The sequence below is a fragment of the Neodiprion fabricii genome, chromosome 4, assembly GCF_021155785.1.
Source record: "Neodiprion fabricii isolate iyNeoFabr1 chromosome 4, iyNeoFabr1.1, whole genome shotgun sequence".
Classification (NCBI taxonomy): Eukaryota; Metazoa; Arthropoda; class Insecta; order Hymenoptera; family Diprionidae; genus Neodiprion; species Neodiprion fabricii.
Window position 1 is genome coordinate 18,560,280 of NC_060242.1, and position 16,049 is coordinate 18,576,328.

General features: G+C 36.9%; 2 protein-coding genes and 1 long non-coding RNA gene across 3 annotated transcripts in view; 1 reads left to right on the forward strand and 2 right to left on the reverse strand.

Moving 5' to 3' along the window:
* LOC124180393 (elongation factor-like GTPase 1) overlaps positions 1-16,049 on the forward strand; it is a 104,062-nt gene that overhangs the window by 20,141 nt on the left and 67,872 nt on the right. The gene's annotated exons all lie outside the window — the stretch shown is intronic.
* Positions 1-16,049, reverse strand: part of LOC124180399 — a 40,994-nt gene that overhangs the window by 11,862 nt on the left and 13,083 nt on the right. Inside the window, exon 3 of the mRNA XM_046565865.1 lies at positions 1,385-1,642. Coding sequence (XP_046421821.1) covers positions 1,385-1,642 — 258 coding nt within the window. The remainder of the gene's footprint in view (positions 1-1,384; positions 1,643-16,049) is intronic.
* LOC124180403 lies at positions 1,889-9,835 on the reverse strand. Its single transcript, XR_006870254.1, has 2 exons — positions 9,749-9,835; positions 1,889-2,014 (listed from the first exon to the last, which is right to left on the reverse strand). It is a non-coding gene; the product is annotated as an uncharacterized LOC124180403 (long non-coding RNA).

A 16,049-nucleotide genomic window follows, 5' to 3' on the forward strand; every position in this document is an offset into this window, starting at 1 on the left:
CGAACAACAAAGTTGGGATCACAACAAAAAACAAACGGAGTGACAATATAGTGCAAGAGATCAACTACTGCTGAAAATTACGTAGCCAGGTGAAAGATCGATTTTCATCTAAAAACCGACTGTCACTTGAAACATTTATCAGAGATTGAAATAAAAGTGATCCGATTGACTTGATAAAGCATACGCTGTGAGGTACGCTAATATGAAATAACGAAATCTGTGACAAGCAATTTTAACTTTGAGAGAAAAGCAATCGAAGCAACGCCATGCACCGAGAGAAATTTCTGGCTACAGTTTTACTGTGTACAGTCAATTATTTGCAAAAATAAAAATCAAAGTAAATAAGTAAATAGAGGTTTGGTTTAATATTAATACTGGAATGAATTGACGTTAAGGTCTTATTGAAGTGAAACTCCGTATTAAAGGAGTCATCTAGTGTCAAGACTGTTTTTTAAAAGTTTTTTCAATTTTTTTTTCAATGACAAACCATTAAAATGAAATTTTTCATAATTTTCACATCATATTACATTTTTTGGAGACGAAATAGTGAATATAAGTATACTGTCCGATAGGAACGTATGTAAAAAAAAAGTGTAGACATGATATCTCATAAAGCAGTTGATCGATTCTGTTCAAAGTTTTACAGCATCTTTATTACACTTTTACCTATCGCTTGAACTAGGATAATCATGATTCCTTGGTAGTTTTTGTTTTACGAGCTAAACAAATGGAAACAAATGCAAAGTTCAATTTGTTTTTGTTTTTTTTGGCATATTATCCTAGTTCACGCGATAAGTAAAGGTGTAATAAAGATGCTGTACAAATTTGAGCAGAATCGATCTACTGCTTTTTGAGATATCATGTCTACACTTTTTTACTTACGTCCCTATCGCACAGCATGGATTAGGTTATATCCAACATTTGGTCTTCAAAAATTGTACAAAGTTTGTTTAAATGTCAATAAATGTAATGTAAAAATTGTAAGAATTTTTATTTCAATGGTTTGTCTTAAAAATCTAACCAAAGAACCTTTAAAAAAAATAGCCCACAAACTAAACGTCCCCCCTTAAACTAAACCTTAAAACTATAATCAGACTAAATAATTACTCGTACGACAGTTTTCTTTCAAATCCAATGATAAAACGAATGAAAATTAACTCAATTCGTCGTCTCGTTACCGATCGAAAGCCAAAGCTCTAAGAGTCTCTTCCGAGTCTCTGGGTAATAGTTTGTTTCTCGCTGTTTTTTTTTTTTTCCAAAAATATACATCGCACAAACGTTTCATCCGACACGGAGCGATACGACTCGCGGTAGAGAACCATAGGTGAGGTTCGTCGTAAGGCTACATACTGCCGATCCGATATGAAGTTGAATAAGCACTGACCTTGGTGCGAGGGTCGGTGACCAGTTCCGTGGTGTGGTGGTCGTCGCTGTCGAGCGAAGCGCTGCAAGGATCTCTGTAGCGTCCAGGGCAGGCGCAGAGAGGCTGAGTAAAGTTTAGCCGCACGTATACCGCGTTGCAAACTTGCTGCACAGCGCACTCGGGCAACAGATATATGTGCTGATTGTGGGGATAGTAGTGATACTTCGTAGGCTTTGCCAGTGCCGCCGCACTAGCTCCTTCCGGGAGTCTCACGCCGGTCTGAAATCAAACCAATTAATTCTATCTCGTGCGAACAGCGCGATTTTATCGGGTGGAAACTGAGAATAATTTTATTTCCTACGGTAACTAGAAAAATTCATTCAAACAAAAAAAACTGTTTGAACATTGTTGGGATTGCGAAAAACGAGGTTACGCGCAACCATTTTGCGCTACTGTCGATCATTTTTTGATAATCGCAAGGCAAAATCAGTTTGTGAGGTTTACTTTGCTTCTTTTAGTTAAATGAGGCTTTAACGTCAATTTATTGTTGCGCAAGCATTAAATTTTCGCAAGAGTTACTGGAAAATATGGCAACGGTGATCGTAATGAGAAAGAATAGTAAGGGATACTGGACTTTCCGATAACAGCTACCTAGAAGTATATTTTCCGATTGTGGTGAAAAATGAAAATGGCTAGGTGGTCTAGTGGAGTAAATCTCCGGTAAAGCATCGCTAGATTCCAGGTTCGATTCCTGGCTCCGTCGATAATTTTTCAAATTTACCAGTGGTTCAAATTTACATATTCTCAACAAAAATGAAAATAGTTTAGGACTGAGCGGTAACCGGAACTGAAAATTTCTCTCATTGTATGAGACTCCGAAAGTATAATATGCGCGTTAAAATCGACCTCGAGCTTCACTTGAGGTGAAGATGATAAGACGCTAAAAATCTCATCAGCAGAGGAATCTAATATGTTCTGAGGAAGTCGAATCATTAGTCAAGATTGAAATCCTGCACGAACGTTCATCCACCGCATTTATTCTATCCGTGCAGTTTATGGAAAAAAAGACCCGAGAACCGAGGAATTGTTGAAGAATTTGTTCAACAAGTGTAATTCACTTTTGTTTCAATACATGGAATAACCAAAGCTAAACAATGAATTTTTTTTTTCTTCCTGCAAAGGTTAAAGTCCTACACGAAGTACCGATGAAATTGAGTTCGTAGGGCAATTCTTAAGAGTAGCTAACACTGTCAAAACTTTAACTGTTAGCAGTTCGTTGACAAAAGAAAAAAAAATTTGATTTTTAAATTATTTGGAAATAATTATTGGAATTGGCAACTTAAATTTCATATTTTAATACAGACATCTAATTAGTTTCCACACTATACGTGTTAACTTACTTTGAAGTAATTTTAAATCTATAGTTGAATACTTTTAAATCCCGGGACGTAAACCGTGCGAAATTTTCTTCAGCCTCGGGAAATCATTAAAAATAATTGAAACCTTCTGAAAAAATCACACGAGATCATTTGGAGTCTATTGAATCGACCCGCATGAAATATTGAAAACTCTTGCGTTGTGATGTGAATTTTTTTAAATACTTCCACATGACGATCGTCGATCAACTTTGATCAATGCACCTAGCGTGAAATCGCATGAACTCTCCAGAAGGCAGATCGATCATTTTGAAAGCCAAAAATTCTGAAATGGCATCCTCGAAATGCCATTCGCATTGTTACGTTACACATATAGCAAAGTCCCGAAATTTAGCGTACCGCGCGAAAATTCCCACCCTGATGATTTTCCAGAGGTTCACACGGAATGCGTTGGAAAGGATTCGCTCGGTTGAATTCGTGTCAAATTGTGCCGGTCCAATGACGCGTGTCCGAGGAATTTCATCGGGCATGATTGAGGCGTGCAAAAATGTGCAGAATGCAGCCCGTTCAACTTGCTCGATCTACGGTGATGACGGCCAAGCTGCTGCTTTGTGCGTCAATTTTTGTACCGCACTTTGAGAGCATGGCTCTTTCGTATCACGCATCATCATCATCATCATCATCATAAACATCACGCAACCGCGGGCTGCTTCTCATTGTCCACGACACGACACGCAGGGCACTGTCGTACAAGGTACATTGCTTGCCGGTCCCTCTCCTTCTCCTTCTTCTTCTTCTTCTTCTTCTTCCTCTTCTTCCTCTTCTTCTTCTTCTGCTGCTTCGTCTTCGTCTTGTTCCTCTTCCTCTCCTCCTTCGGGTCCGACTCTCCTATTCTCCGACCAGTCTGTCCTCCATCTCCCATTTTTCCTGCGGTTCGTTTTTGTCCTCGAGGTTTTTCACCCACCTTTTTGCATACCGCGATGCGACTGCTTGGGCGTAATAAGAAGTGGAGCATGTCGAAAGGCCACACGCGCGCTTGACCGCCGCACGTTCATTTCTGTGTGTGAGTATGCATTGTGTATCTACCCGCTCTGTGTTAACAAGTTTCACAAATCTATTAACCGGCATTTCGTGGCTTGAACCTCAATTTATCGCCTCTTAGCCTCTCCGCTGTATTAACACTCGTCCTTTTTTTCTTCTTTTTCTTTCCTACCGCATCGACTTGGCCCGTCGCGCTGTTTTCTTTCGCAACACCTGATGCGTAGGAGATACACACCCTCGGTAGGTATCATCCCCGTACGTTCTCCAAAACCATGGCAATCGCCGGAACTTGACGCTCCAACGGACTCCCTTTTCCACCTGTGAATCGCAGTCGCGAAATGTGTTTTTGCTCCAACCACGTTGACGGCTAATCGGAAATGGTTGCTCGACGTTTGGTCTGTAATTTCGCTATCGTAAAGTCGCCTTAACAACACGATTCTTCTCCAGTCGTTACGACAATTCCTTGGTGTTGCAGCTGCCCCGCCGTCAGTCCGTGACGAGATAAAACTTTATTGGTAAGTTTCTATAAGAAAAAATGGAATCCGCAGATCATTCAGAGGTTCCTTATACACAGCATTCACTAGTCGATGGTCATCCGATAAGGAAACTGGAATTTTAGCAGTGTTTTTTTGTTGTTTCTTTATCCCCCCCTTGCTTTTCACTCCAGTGTTGAGAGAGAAACGCGCATTAGACGGTGCATAATTGCTTTCGCTTGGTTCGGGTTCATTACAATATTCCGTATGCATCGAGGAAGCACCGCGGCGATTGACCCGTATGAGGAATCGACCCAGATATGAGAAGAAGCGGTGTTCGGCATTCTCTTGTTGTAGTTTCACTATTTACCTCGATTAAAAGCATATGCGGATATATGATCGTGAAGTGATGGGAAAGGATGCTCGATGGAGAATGACAAAAAAGCTTTCAAGAAGAAAGAGAAAAGAGAACATTATTAATAAAAGTTATACACCTTATATTCTATCGCGAGAGTAACGCGGTTCTTATGTTCATGCAAGTAAGGAATATAGGCAGCAGTGACCGGATGACCGTGATTCTTAATCGATCTTACATCCTACCGTAGGCGCAATTGAGCGAGCATGAATCAATTATATCGCTTGTATAGCTTGTGCATAAATGTGGAGAAAATGTCTAAATTATGATTTTAAAGTAGGTACCCACGTTTATCGAAAGGTGCGGAGAAACGACGATCAAAGAGCAATAAAAATTTTATCCTTTCCACATTACCGACCATCACGAACCACCTTCTGTCCCGCTGAACTTTAACCATCCTCGATAAAAATTTGACGGCGTTGACTAGAGGCTATTATATCGTCCTACGTACATTCTTAAAAGAAATTCTAACCGAGTAAAGCCAACCGACTTCCTGATGCGATAAATTTACATCCGTCGATGACAATCGAACTGATTAAATTTTGTCAATGAGAGGAATACGTTCGATTATACGGACGTCTGCTAACTGAAAAAATGGCATACTAAACTTGACATGTGACGTAGCGACAAAGGGTATGAGAATCAGATATCTCGTACAGTATATCACAGTAAAGGTAGTGAGTATTGTGTTACAGAATCGGAACAACGGTCATATTGCCTCGTATCATCCATTAATTACTATATTACATAGTGTGTGGAAATTTTTATTGCTCTTTCGACACCATTTTCCTCCGTCTTCCTCAATGTCTCGATATCCGAATGTTTGTCTCGCGTTTCAATTTTCGTTCTCCAAAGATACTTCTCTTACCGTTTTCTATCATCGGGTACAGTCAATAGTCACGGTCAGTGGACAGTGTTGCACTTGACAGTTCGCCATTTTACGGAACTTGGATTTTACTTGGGGAAAAGGGAAGTCAACGAACGCATTAAATAGCATAAGCGTAGCATGATTTACGCTAGAAGAATCAGATCAAACCGAGATCGTGCAGTTTCGTTAATCTTGACGATTGCTGTGATTCAGAATCCTTGACGGAATTCCTTCGCTTTTTGAACGACGCTTCTTTACGCTTCGTGCTAATTCAATGAGTCCGCAACGGTCAGGCAAAGCGATCCTTTTATTGAAAAATCCGCATTTCGCGTGATGTAAAAACCTGAAGGAGATGTTCAGTTCCTGGTTCGTAATGGAAGACCCGTTCGTAAGGACACAGTACAACGATCGACACTGGCTGTCGTTGTATTTAATTTCGGTACGACGGTAAAGCCTGCAGGCTGTGGCATTGCACGCGGAAACCGATGCAGAACCGCACGTTGAAGTCGCGAGCCTCGAAGCAACGTCTCGATAAATGAACCGTGACTCTTCACTCGAGTGCCTTGCTCGGTTATTTTTATCATGAGCCCGTAAACGACGACGAGGATGAAGAAAGACGAAGATGAGGGGCAACGAGTAAAAGAGCTTCCTGTTGAAAAACCCCGGCCGCGGATCCCGACGATAATAACATTTCCAGTCTCTGGGATCGTGGAGGAGTGCGAGGGAATGAAAAGGGGGCAATTTCGCTATCCGGAAAATTATATCTTCCTTAGTAATCCCGAATACAACATCGAAGTAACACAGAAACGGCTCTTGTCTCGTCGTTTCGCTCACCTTGCTCGAACAAAACGACGGACCGTTTTCGATCTACGAAACATTCGCGAGAAAAATCGACCACAAACCGACGGTTCCTTTTCCTCTTTCTCTCGCCTTCGTGGGCAGATCGCGTCCTCTGAGCTCCATCGATTGCTCTCGTGACATTCGCACGGCGGCTCATATCCGGTGTGACGTGATAATTGGCATCGCGTTACGGCGTCGTCTGATACGTGTTGTTACACCGTTCGGTATGCGAGATCAGTCCAGTGGCTCGTTTGTATTAATCAACTGCTATCGCTGCAGGGCTTGTATTACGACGAAATTAGCTGGGCGCAAATTACAAGATACAATAGAACCTCGACACCGCCAATTGCTGTTGGGATTGAAAGGGTGGCAAAAGGCGCTTGGACGTCTGAATTTTCAAAATTCAGACCGACACGTTACACAGAATGACAACGAAGATCGAAATGTTTTTCCCTTCTTTTTTTTCTAATTAATGGAATCGAACTTCAACCGTGCGGAATTTCGACTAATATGTTACACAATTTGTACAAGTCACCTCGAGTCACGTGAAAAATTCAAACGAATTCAAAAGCTGATAGATCTACTCACATCGATATGGTTTTTTTTTTAAAAAAAGTATAAACTCTGGTACATTTCATTAAAAATTTGAAACACTTGCGTCCGAATTATTTTATAAATATAATACAGATTCTACCTGATTGTCATAAATTGGTATTGAACAAATCCTTGGACATTGGATTCGATCACCTCTTTATTGGAACCACTTTCCACTAACATGTGACTAGACGTTCTTTACGAACTAAGTTACAAAACATACTTTCCACCGTGAAGTATGAGAGACCGAGTCACGATGGACCCCTTGAGCCGTTAATAATTGTTTGTGACTTACGAGCACCGGTCGCAAGTTATTGTTATCCATCATGAACAAATCCATCATTGTTTGTCATACTGAAAAAAAAAGTTTCCAACCCCCTCCCCCCCCCGCCCCATCTTACAACATTTTTGATTTTGTTTTTTAAATAACTCTGCATCCTTTAATTCTATCTGTAACGAATGAATCATTGATTATATATCAATATTTAAGGCAAAAAAAAAAATTATATTTTGGAGCAAATGGCCTTTATCTAAAATATAATTTTTTAAAAATCTTCCAACAAGTTATTTTTTACCCTACAAGAATTTTGCATACTTTAATTCGACTCTTATTAAGCAAACTTCTGATAATATCTCAATATTAGAATTTTTTTTTTCAACGTTTCTTTATGGCATTCATCGTGCCCCGGTCCCCTCTACATACACGACTTACGGTTCGCTTTAAATGGAGAATGTCGAACGAATTATCTTGTTTGCTTTCAAAATGTACGTAACGGACTCACTGATGATGAAATTACTAAATCAGAGTAACGACGAGCGGTGATAAAATCGTCTTGACAATAATGATAATATTGAGAATGTTCATTTAGTGAAGCCAGAATACGGAATCTGAAATCGTAAATACCGTATTTCCTGTCTACCTTAACTGATTCAAATGAGGCGTGAGTTAATTCCAATTCATTTATGTCAACCGGTGAATTTTTTTGTGGGTAAATCGATTCACTTCAATCTTCTCTGAATGGGTCAAGGCGCTAATTGGGTTAGTTGAGTACTCGATCGAGTTGGATAATTGTTACATTGAATCTATAAACAACCTCGGTTAGAAATTTGTAGAACGTACAATCACGTCAAGAAAGATTATAACGAAACGATAACGATAATAGTAATAATGCATTTCTTGCCAAATTATAAGTTAATCATCTTTAAATAATGGATTTCGTTTAAAAATTAAATTCCGTTCTTCGTTGGATTTGAACCAACGGTATGTATTTTTGAAAATGAAGAAATGTTTGAATAATTTTCCTCTCTGAATTACCGAGACTATTTTAATGATTTTCAACTTGATTAGCTTTAGTCATGATTTTGAAGCAATGTTTCGATACATTTCTGACCTGACGTATCCCTTAAAAAAAACTTTGATAAAAACTCGCTTCGATTCGCCGATCTCACGATGAAATGCTAATTGTACACAGTCTGCAAATAAATTAGAGCAGACAATGACTCATGCGTATGATTATTTACACTTCTATAAATCTTCAATTCGGTTGAACAAATTAAATAAGGTCACTTAGGGTACGATAAACGGTTTCTGTATCTTTATCGAGAGAGCGAAAGTACGACATTTTCCATAACTGAACAGGCAAACTAAACTCTTAAAGATTCCTGAACCGCAGAAGTCCTCGTGAGAAATTCACAGAATGAATCGATATAAACCTTATCGCACGTACAATATACATGCCAATGTCTGTAATATGGATCACAATGCAGGTAATAGAAAAAAAAGGTATGCAAAAGGCAGTGGAAAATCCGTTATTTCTCTCGTCCAGAAGCAGCAGCAGCAGCAACAGCATCGTCATCATCAGCTATCTGCGGTTGATCGTGGTTATATATACGAAGCCGATTTACCGCTAACAAAAGCTGCGCAAGCTCTGTGCCTAGGAGGTGATCCTCTTCTCTCGAGCTGGATTTGTTGCCGGTTGGTTACGCGGCTTGTGCATTATTATATGCTGCCGCTGTTCCAACTTCACGGTATTCCGTTAATGATATTAGACCAATTCATGCCATCGTAAGCCTGTAAACGAGAAGCTTAGCAGAATATAACCTTGAGGTCGAATTTTCCTAAACACCAGACAGATTCTCTCCTGTAGCAAATAGTATAGAGACTAAAGTAGAGACGATAATCGGCAGGTACTAATTAAACCGCGTTTGCCAACCAGGATCTGACCCGTAGGTATCGTTCATCGTCACGTCATCATTTTTCGAACTATCAAACGTAGGCACTCTGAAATATTTCACCGTTTTTCCATCTGCCATCGTTACTCGTGTTTTTAAAATTTTTTCTTCATTTCCTTATTTTTTCAAGAGTGTAATTATCATTTAACAGACAGTTCTTTTATTAAGTCATCAGAATTCAATTTTGCCCTTTTTTTTTTAGTCAAAATTGTTCCGTCACACTGAGAAAAATTTCATTTGTTACTAGAAATATTCGGTAAAACAGGTATCGTTAAAAAAAAAAAAACTGTTTGAATATTGTTGGAAGTAGGAAAAACGAGGTACGCGTAACCATTTTGCGCTATTGTCGAACTTTTTTTGGTAATCGAAACCAAAATCAAAATCACTTTGTTCGGTTTACTCTACCTTGTTACTTAAATTAGGCTTTAACATCAGTTTATTGTTGCACAAGCATTAAATTTTCGCAACAGTCACAAGAAAATCTAGTAACAGTGATCGTAATGAGAAAGATTAGTAACTGATGCTAGACTTTCTGGTAACAGCTACGAAACTAATTTTCATTTCGCACCTAGAACTATATTTTTCGATTGTGGTAAAAAATGAAAATACTTAAGGACTGAGCGGCAATCGGAACTATAAATTTCTCTCAGTGCAAGAAGGGATTGTCTGCTTGTCTACTTTGAAAACGTCGAGACGTAAAACGTATTCCGACGAGCTTTCTCGGTTGTTATTTTTAACGCGTAAGTTTTCGACAAATTGAAAAATGACACAAACAAAAAAAAAAAAAAAAAAAAAGACGAAACGAAACATGGCTTATCTCAACTTTTGATCGCGGATTTGCACATGATTATTATAACCGAGTGATTTATATTTTTCTCGTCTAAGCCGCAGCATTAAATTTGCCACTGGCAATTGAATGTACCCCGTAAAATACGATTTCTCGCGGTCAGTCGTCTAATTGATTGAGTTATTTCTACGTCGCTTGCGGGCTCGGTAGAAAAAAAAGTATAACAAAATAAAAATGTTAATCTTTAGACCCTTGATATTGGATTATCGGAAAGCACGCTTCTCAGCGAGGCAAACAAAGTCGTAATTCGAACGGAACATTTTTATCTGCCGATGAGGAATAACGCTATGCAGGCTAGAAAAAGAGATGCAGAATCCAATGCGCTCTGGGTAATGAAACCAAGCCTGCATGCTATCGATGAACGTGACGATAATAGGCACCTTGTTAGCCTCGGTATATACAGCGATTCAGTGTGAATTGCTAACGACGGAATAGTCCGTCGTCTGCTAGAATTTAATGCGCATGCGCCACAATACGATAGCAGTTGTTTGCCAGGGCTACCAACCCTCGTGAACGTAACATCAAAAACTTTAACAGTTATCAGTGACAGCTGTGGTCAACACCAACAGTTGTCAACATTTTTCATCCTATCTTGATGCATCGCGGCGAATTGTCGTCTAAAATTTATGTATTAAATAATTAGCGTATTTAAACCGCTTTCTGCTTGTGGTTGTTATGAAGTGCTTGAATATTTTCAATTTTTATTGTAATCGACAAATATAGTTCTGGGTAAAAAAGGAAAATTACAATCTTCTAAATGTAACGAAAATGCAGCATTAGCGACTATAAATCACATTAACCAATTGCTTGCACGATATTTCTGTTTTTTTTTTTTTTTTTTTGTAATTTCAACGGTATTTAACCTGTTAAATTTCAATGGTAATTTGTCGATAATGAAATTTTTACAGTGGATCGAATTTTAATTGCATAAAGCTATTGTGGGAATTTTATAAATTTTCTCGTTGTAGTTTAAAACTGTTTCATAATTTCGTGTAAATTGCGGAAACTCCGAAAATAGTGAGTATAAAGGATTGATGATCACATACATTTGGCTAATTGAGAATAATAATAAAATACGAATGTATGTGAGGAATTCCGTCTCAAGTTACTCAGCCTGTGATTCTGATAGTTTTATATTTCTTTTAAACATTCTTTGTAACGACAGTTCTTACTTGTGACTAAAAATTTTGAAATTATTTTTTTCAAACGAAATTATTGAAGCTGGTTTAATACTGCCATTTTTTCACTCGAAAAAATTTACACATTTATTTTCTGACGAAAAACGATGATTTTGAAACGAAAATGGGTGTGGAATTCCGGTTCGTTGTTTTTACTTTTGCAGGTAATATGAGTTTAAATAACGAAAGTCCTACGAAAAAAGTACAAAAAACCGAAATTCTAATCTCATTTTATTTTTTAAAATCATCGTTTTCTATCTGAAAATATGTATGAATTTTATTGAATATGTAAAAACTAAGTTTCTGAGACTTTTGAAAATCAAGTTTCGCAGAATGAGGACTTCGTACAAGTTATTATCCAATAATTCGACGGTGTTTCGAATGAAAACTGTCATATAAAAAAAATAAAACGGTCATAGTATCAGACTGAGTTATTTGGCACGGAATGCCCCGTATATATACACGAATGAAATTTACTACAAATGGAATGATACGGCTTTTGTCAATTATTCCTTCCTTATTATGCGCACCTAGCATTTTAGCAGGTTATTCAATTTCGCGCGAAATTTTGCAGTAACGGTAAAAAATTGAATAAGCTCCACACAAATATATATATATATATATATATGTATACGTCTATTTTAACGTCGACAGGTCTATAACCCTTTAATTTTATCGCATATTATCGTTTATCGTTATAGCTAAACGTAGAATCAATATTTGTCTGTTTACAGCTATCATTTATCTCCACCTCACCTATTTACTTTTTCATTTTTTGATGTGCAGGTAGTGGAAATAATATGAAATATAGTGAGATAAGCTTAATACCATCGGACTGTTTCAAGTACCTACTCTAGAATCTGCGATTCGTATTTTTCCAAACTTCTGTTCTTGTTGAAAAAAACGAGAGCGATAAATAACAGTAATACGTTCTCCAGTCCTGAAGCTTTGTGTCTCTTCACAATTTTATCGCTCTAATCCGGCTTGATGACTTACATTTGCCTCACAGATACGACATTTTTTACACTTTTGCTCGACGAAGCGAAACAACGTACGAAATTTTTTGCAATGAATAAAAGACATGCCTGCACATTGCAAATAGAAATCTTTGTAGCCAAGCACTTTTAGCTGGCAAATATTTTTTCTCAAGTCTTGTTGTGGTTTAGTAACTGTAAATTAAGTTCTCAAATTTCTGCGCTGAGTATAATAAATGCGATGCGTAAACGCGGCTTGCAGATTGCGAATTGCAATTATTTTCAATCGAAGTCATTTTTAATTTCAATCAGGAAGAGAGCGAATTATCCATCAATATACGTATGAAATCGAAGACTTGGACGCCACTTATTATTACGTGCAACATTTGAATATGGATTTTAAGTGATTTTAGAGAATTTAAAAAGCAAGTTTTGAAAAATAGTGAAAGACGATTCAACGAAATTTGACCAATTTTAAACGATTTAATGAAACAGATTTCAAAAGATTTCAAATAAATTTCCAAAAAAAAATATCAACACAAATATGTCATGGATTCTGCAGATTTTGATTTTGTAAAACTTTAAAATAGAGCAAAATGTTTTGGACTGTTTTTAAATGATTTTACTAAATTCCTATAGTTTGATTTTTTATGTATTAAACTTCCGACAGTAAGGAAAAACTGATCATTAAGGGTTCCAATTGAGAATCTCAAAATGTCTGTCAATAATGTAGAAGATTTGACAAAAACATGACAGAAATCAAAGTTACTGTCGAAGATTACAGAAGTTTTCAGTAATTTTTAAGGATTTTAGAAATTGCACTGAACGAGAGCTTAGAACAGTTCCAAAACTGTAAAATAATTAATGATTCCAAATAATTTCAGCGATTGCCGTCGTTTTTCTTTTCTCCTTATTGTCAAGGCTAGAAGTTTAAAAAAAAATCATTTTACACGAATACGAAACCAAAAAAATGCACAAAATTCGCGAAATTGTTCAAGGATTACAAAAAATCTTATACTCAAATCCAATTCAAACTCGTACACCAGACAATTTGAAAAGAATTTATATCGTTAGCAATCTTGAGCAATATTGACTGAGAATTTACAAAAAAATGTTTGTTGTTTGTGTCGAAGAACGCATACAAAAGAAAAAAAAACGAAAAAGAAGAATCGACAAACGTAAAAAATTCAAGACGATCTGAATAAACAAATATTTCTTTGAAACAGACAAATTCTCTCCAACTTTCTTCCCATTGTTAAACTGGAAAGGTTCCAACTGGCTACTTGTCTGCTCCTTTTCCGCTTTTTTTTTCTTTTTTCTTTCTTCTCTCGACAATACCGTGTACCGAATCCACATAATAATGTTCCTACGACCGTAATTCCCAGGCCTCCGCTCGACATTTAACCTTGCGCTCCTACTGTACACTTTACACTTAAAAGCCTCATAATGTCTGATATAAACCTTCTCCGAATTTCTCATTCAGTTTCTCTCCGCAGAAAATACCCCTGAAGGGTTTCGTTACAATCAAATTTTGATGATGCTACAAATTACGGTTATTATGATTCAGTCAAAATAGAGGCGGTAAAATAATTACGTTGGTAAAGAATTCTTTTTTTTTTTTTTTTTTTAATCACCACGAAACTGCTTATTCGTCATTTATACCATCAAATTATCTCCGCTGGCCTTCTTTGCACTAAACTTTTACTTTACTCGAAAAATGCGAAAAGTTATGGATTTATTTAAGAGTTGATGATGATATTTTTTTTTTTTCTGATCAATTGACTCGACAAAATTGTGTGAAGAATTAAACAATTTTTAGAGCATATTTGTGAATAACTGAAGTTTCGTGGAAAAATTTCGCACGATAGTAAAAATCGTAAGTGTTTTGCTTTTTCCTATTCGAACTGAATTCAAAATATCTTTAATTAGTTTTAAATCAATCAAAGTAATGGAGAGAAAAAAAATCGGGGTTAATACGTACATTTTATAGCTTCTTACCATCATCTGAGGAATTTATGACGAAATTCTCCGACTGCATGTGAGCGAGTAAAGAATCTCGACATTGTCACGTACGTTATATATATAATTGGGTTATTTTGTGAACGGGTTTTGTGAAAGGCGAGCAGATGAATCGACTTTTCACCGAGTTTTGAGCGCTGTAGGTAGGTAAACGTATATTGTAATACACTCGCGACAATCTCGTTTTGCGCTTTAATACCGTTTCCTCGTTGTAATTTTTTCCTCTCGCTCTCGCAACTCACGTATAAGTACATATTTATGGGGCATTCCGCGTCAAATTGACCACGTTCCGACCCTCGACCATTTTGATTTGGTTGAAGATTTTTTACATTGTTGTTCCATCTCTAACAGGCGCTCAAATTTTCTACAGTTTTTTTTTTTTGCAGCAAATTTCTTTTACTCATGATTTTTGAAGCCCAACGCGTTTTTGGACCTAATTTAAAAATCTGCAAAAAATCACTAAAATCTTGTGTCAGATATGAATTTTTCCATCGCTTGAAATTATATGCCTATTCTCTCATTCGTTTATTCACTATTGTTTTTTCCTCGTGCGAAATGGTAATTTTTTTTTACTTAATTCTTTCCTTGCTTCTTCTTCCTCTCGAAATCGTCACGAGGTGATTAAAAATCAGGCGAGCCGTTCAATGGGAAACAAAGTACCTCGGCTAAACGTAGACTTCCTTGTACTCTGTCGTAAATATGGTGGATGTATATTCACGTAGAGGAATAAATTGCGATTGTGGGTAACTGATAAAAGCCGAGTAAGAAACCATCAATGGAGAGAAGGGGATAAAGAAAAGAATTAAAAAATAACATGAAAGAAGAGAGAAAGGAATTGCGAGTGTTGATCTCATTGTAGCCACGTTTTCTTTTCTTACCGGGTCACATATATACGCTTCTGTGATCTTGACAATGCTTCTGCAAGTTCACAGGTGAGAATTTTTATCGTTCAAGATCATCTGCTAATTGCCTAAAATCACTCCGTGACGTATAATAATAACAATATATATAATTTACACTTGCAGCGGGTATATTTAGCAAAGTACCGTTTCTTCGTTAGTATTATATATGTACGTATGTATATATTTTCGCATTGTACTAAACGTGATTTTTAAACGCGAAACGATGCGAAAGTGATGTAATCAGCACGAACAAAGACCCGAATGAATGACAGGATAATGCCAAAGAAATCTGACTGTTATAACGTTTAACCCACATGCTTGCCGTTCGAGGTTAAGAGCTGGGTTAGATTTGGTGGGCTGCACACTTCCGTTAAAACATTATTTGTAACTTCATTTTACATACTTATACACGCCTGTATTTATACAAGGCTCGCTGAAATTCGCACCGGTATAAATATCGTACATGTTGTATTCCGAATTATACGTATAATTTCCTTAAGTTTTTCACAAATTTTTGGAAAATATTAAGCGCATTATACGTATTTACTGGTTAATTAATTTTCCACGTTTTTTTGCCCATTTATTTTCTTGTGGATTTTCTTTTTACATATTATTCAGAAAGGTTTTGATTTTTCGGACTGATGTAACGGATAAATTCTCACAAAATGTCGACGGAATTGAAAACGAATATGATCAGGAATTTTTTTTATAATTTTAGTAAAAAATTGTATTTTACATTGATAAATTGCTTCGCTCTATAACCGAATTTATATATAAAAAAAAAAAAAATCCGATTTAGAAAAATAGATTCATCTCGATTTTTGGTCCATCAAATATGTTGCGAATAGAAGATTATACAATTCCACATTTAGTAATTAATTCGTACATATTGCTGCTGTTTTTTTTTTATTACGCGCTTACACGGCA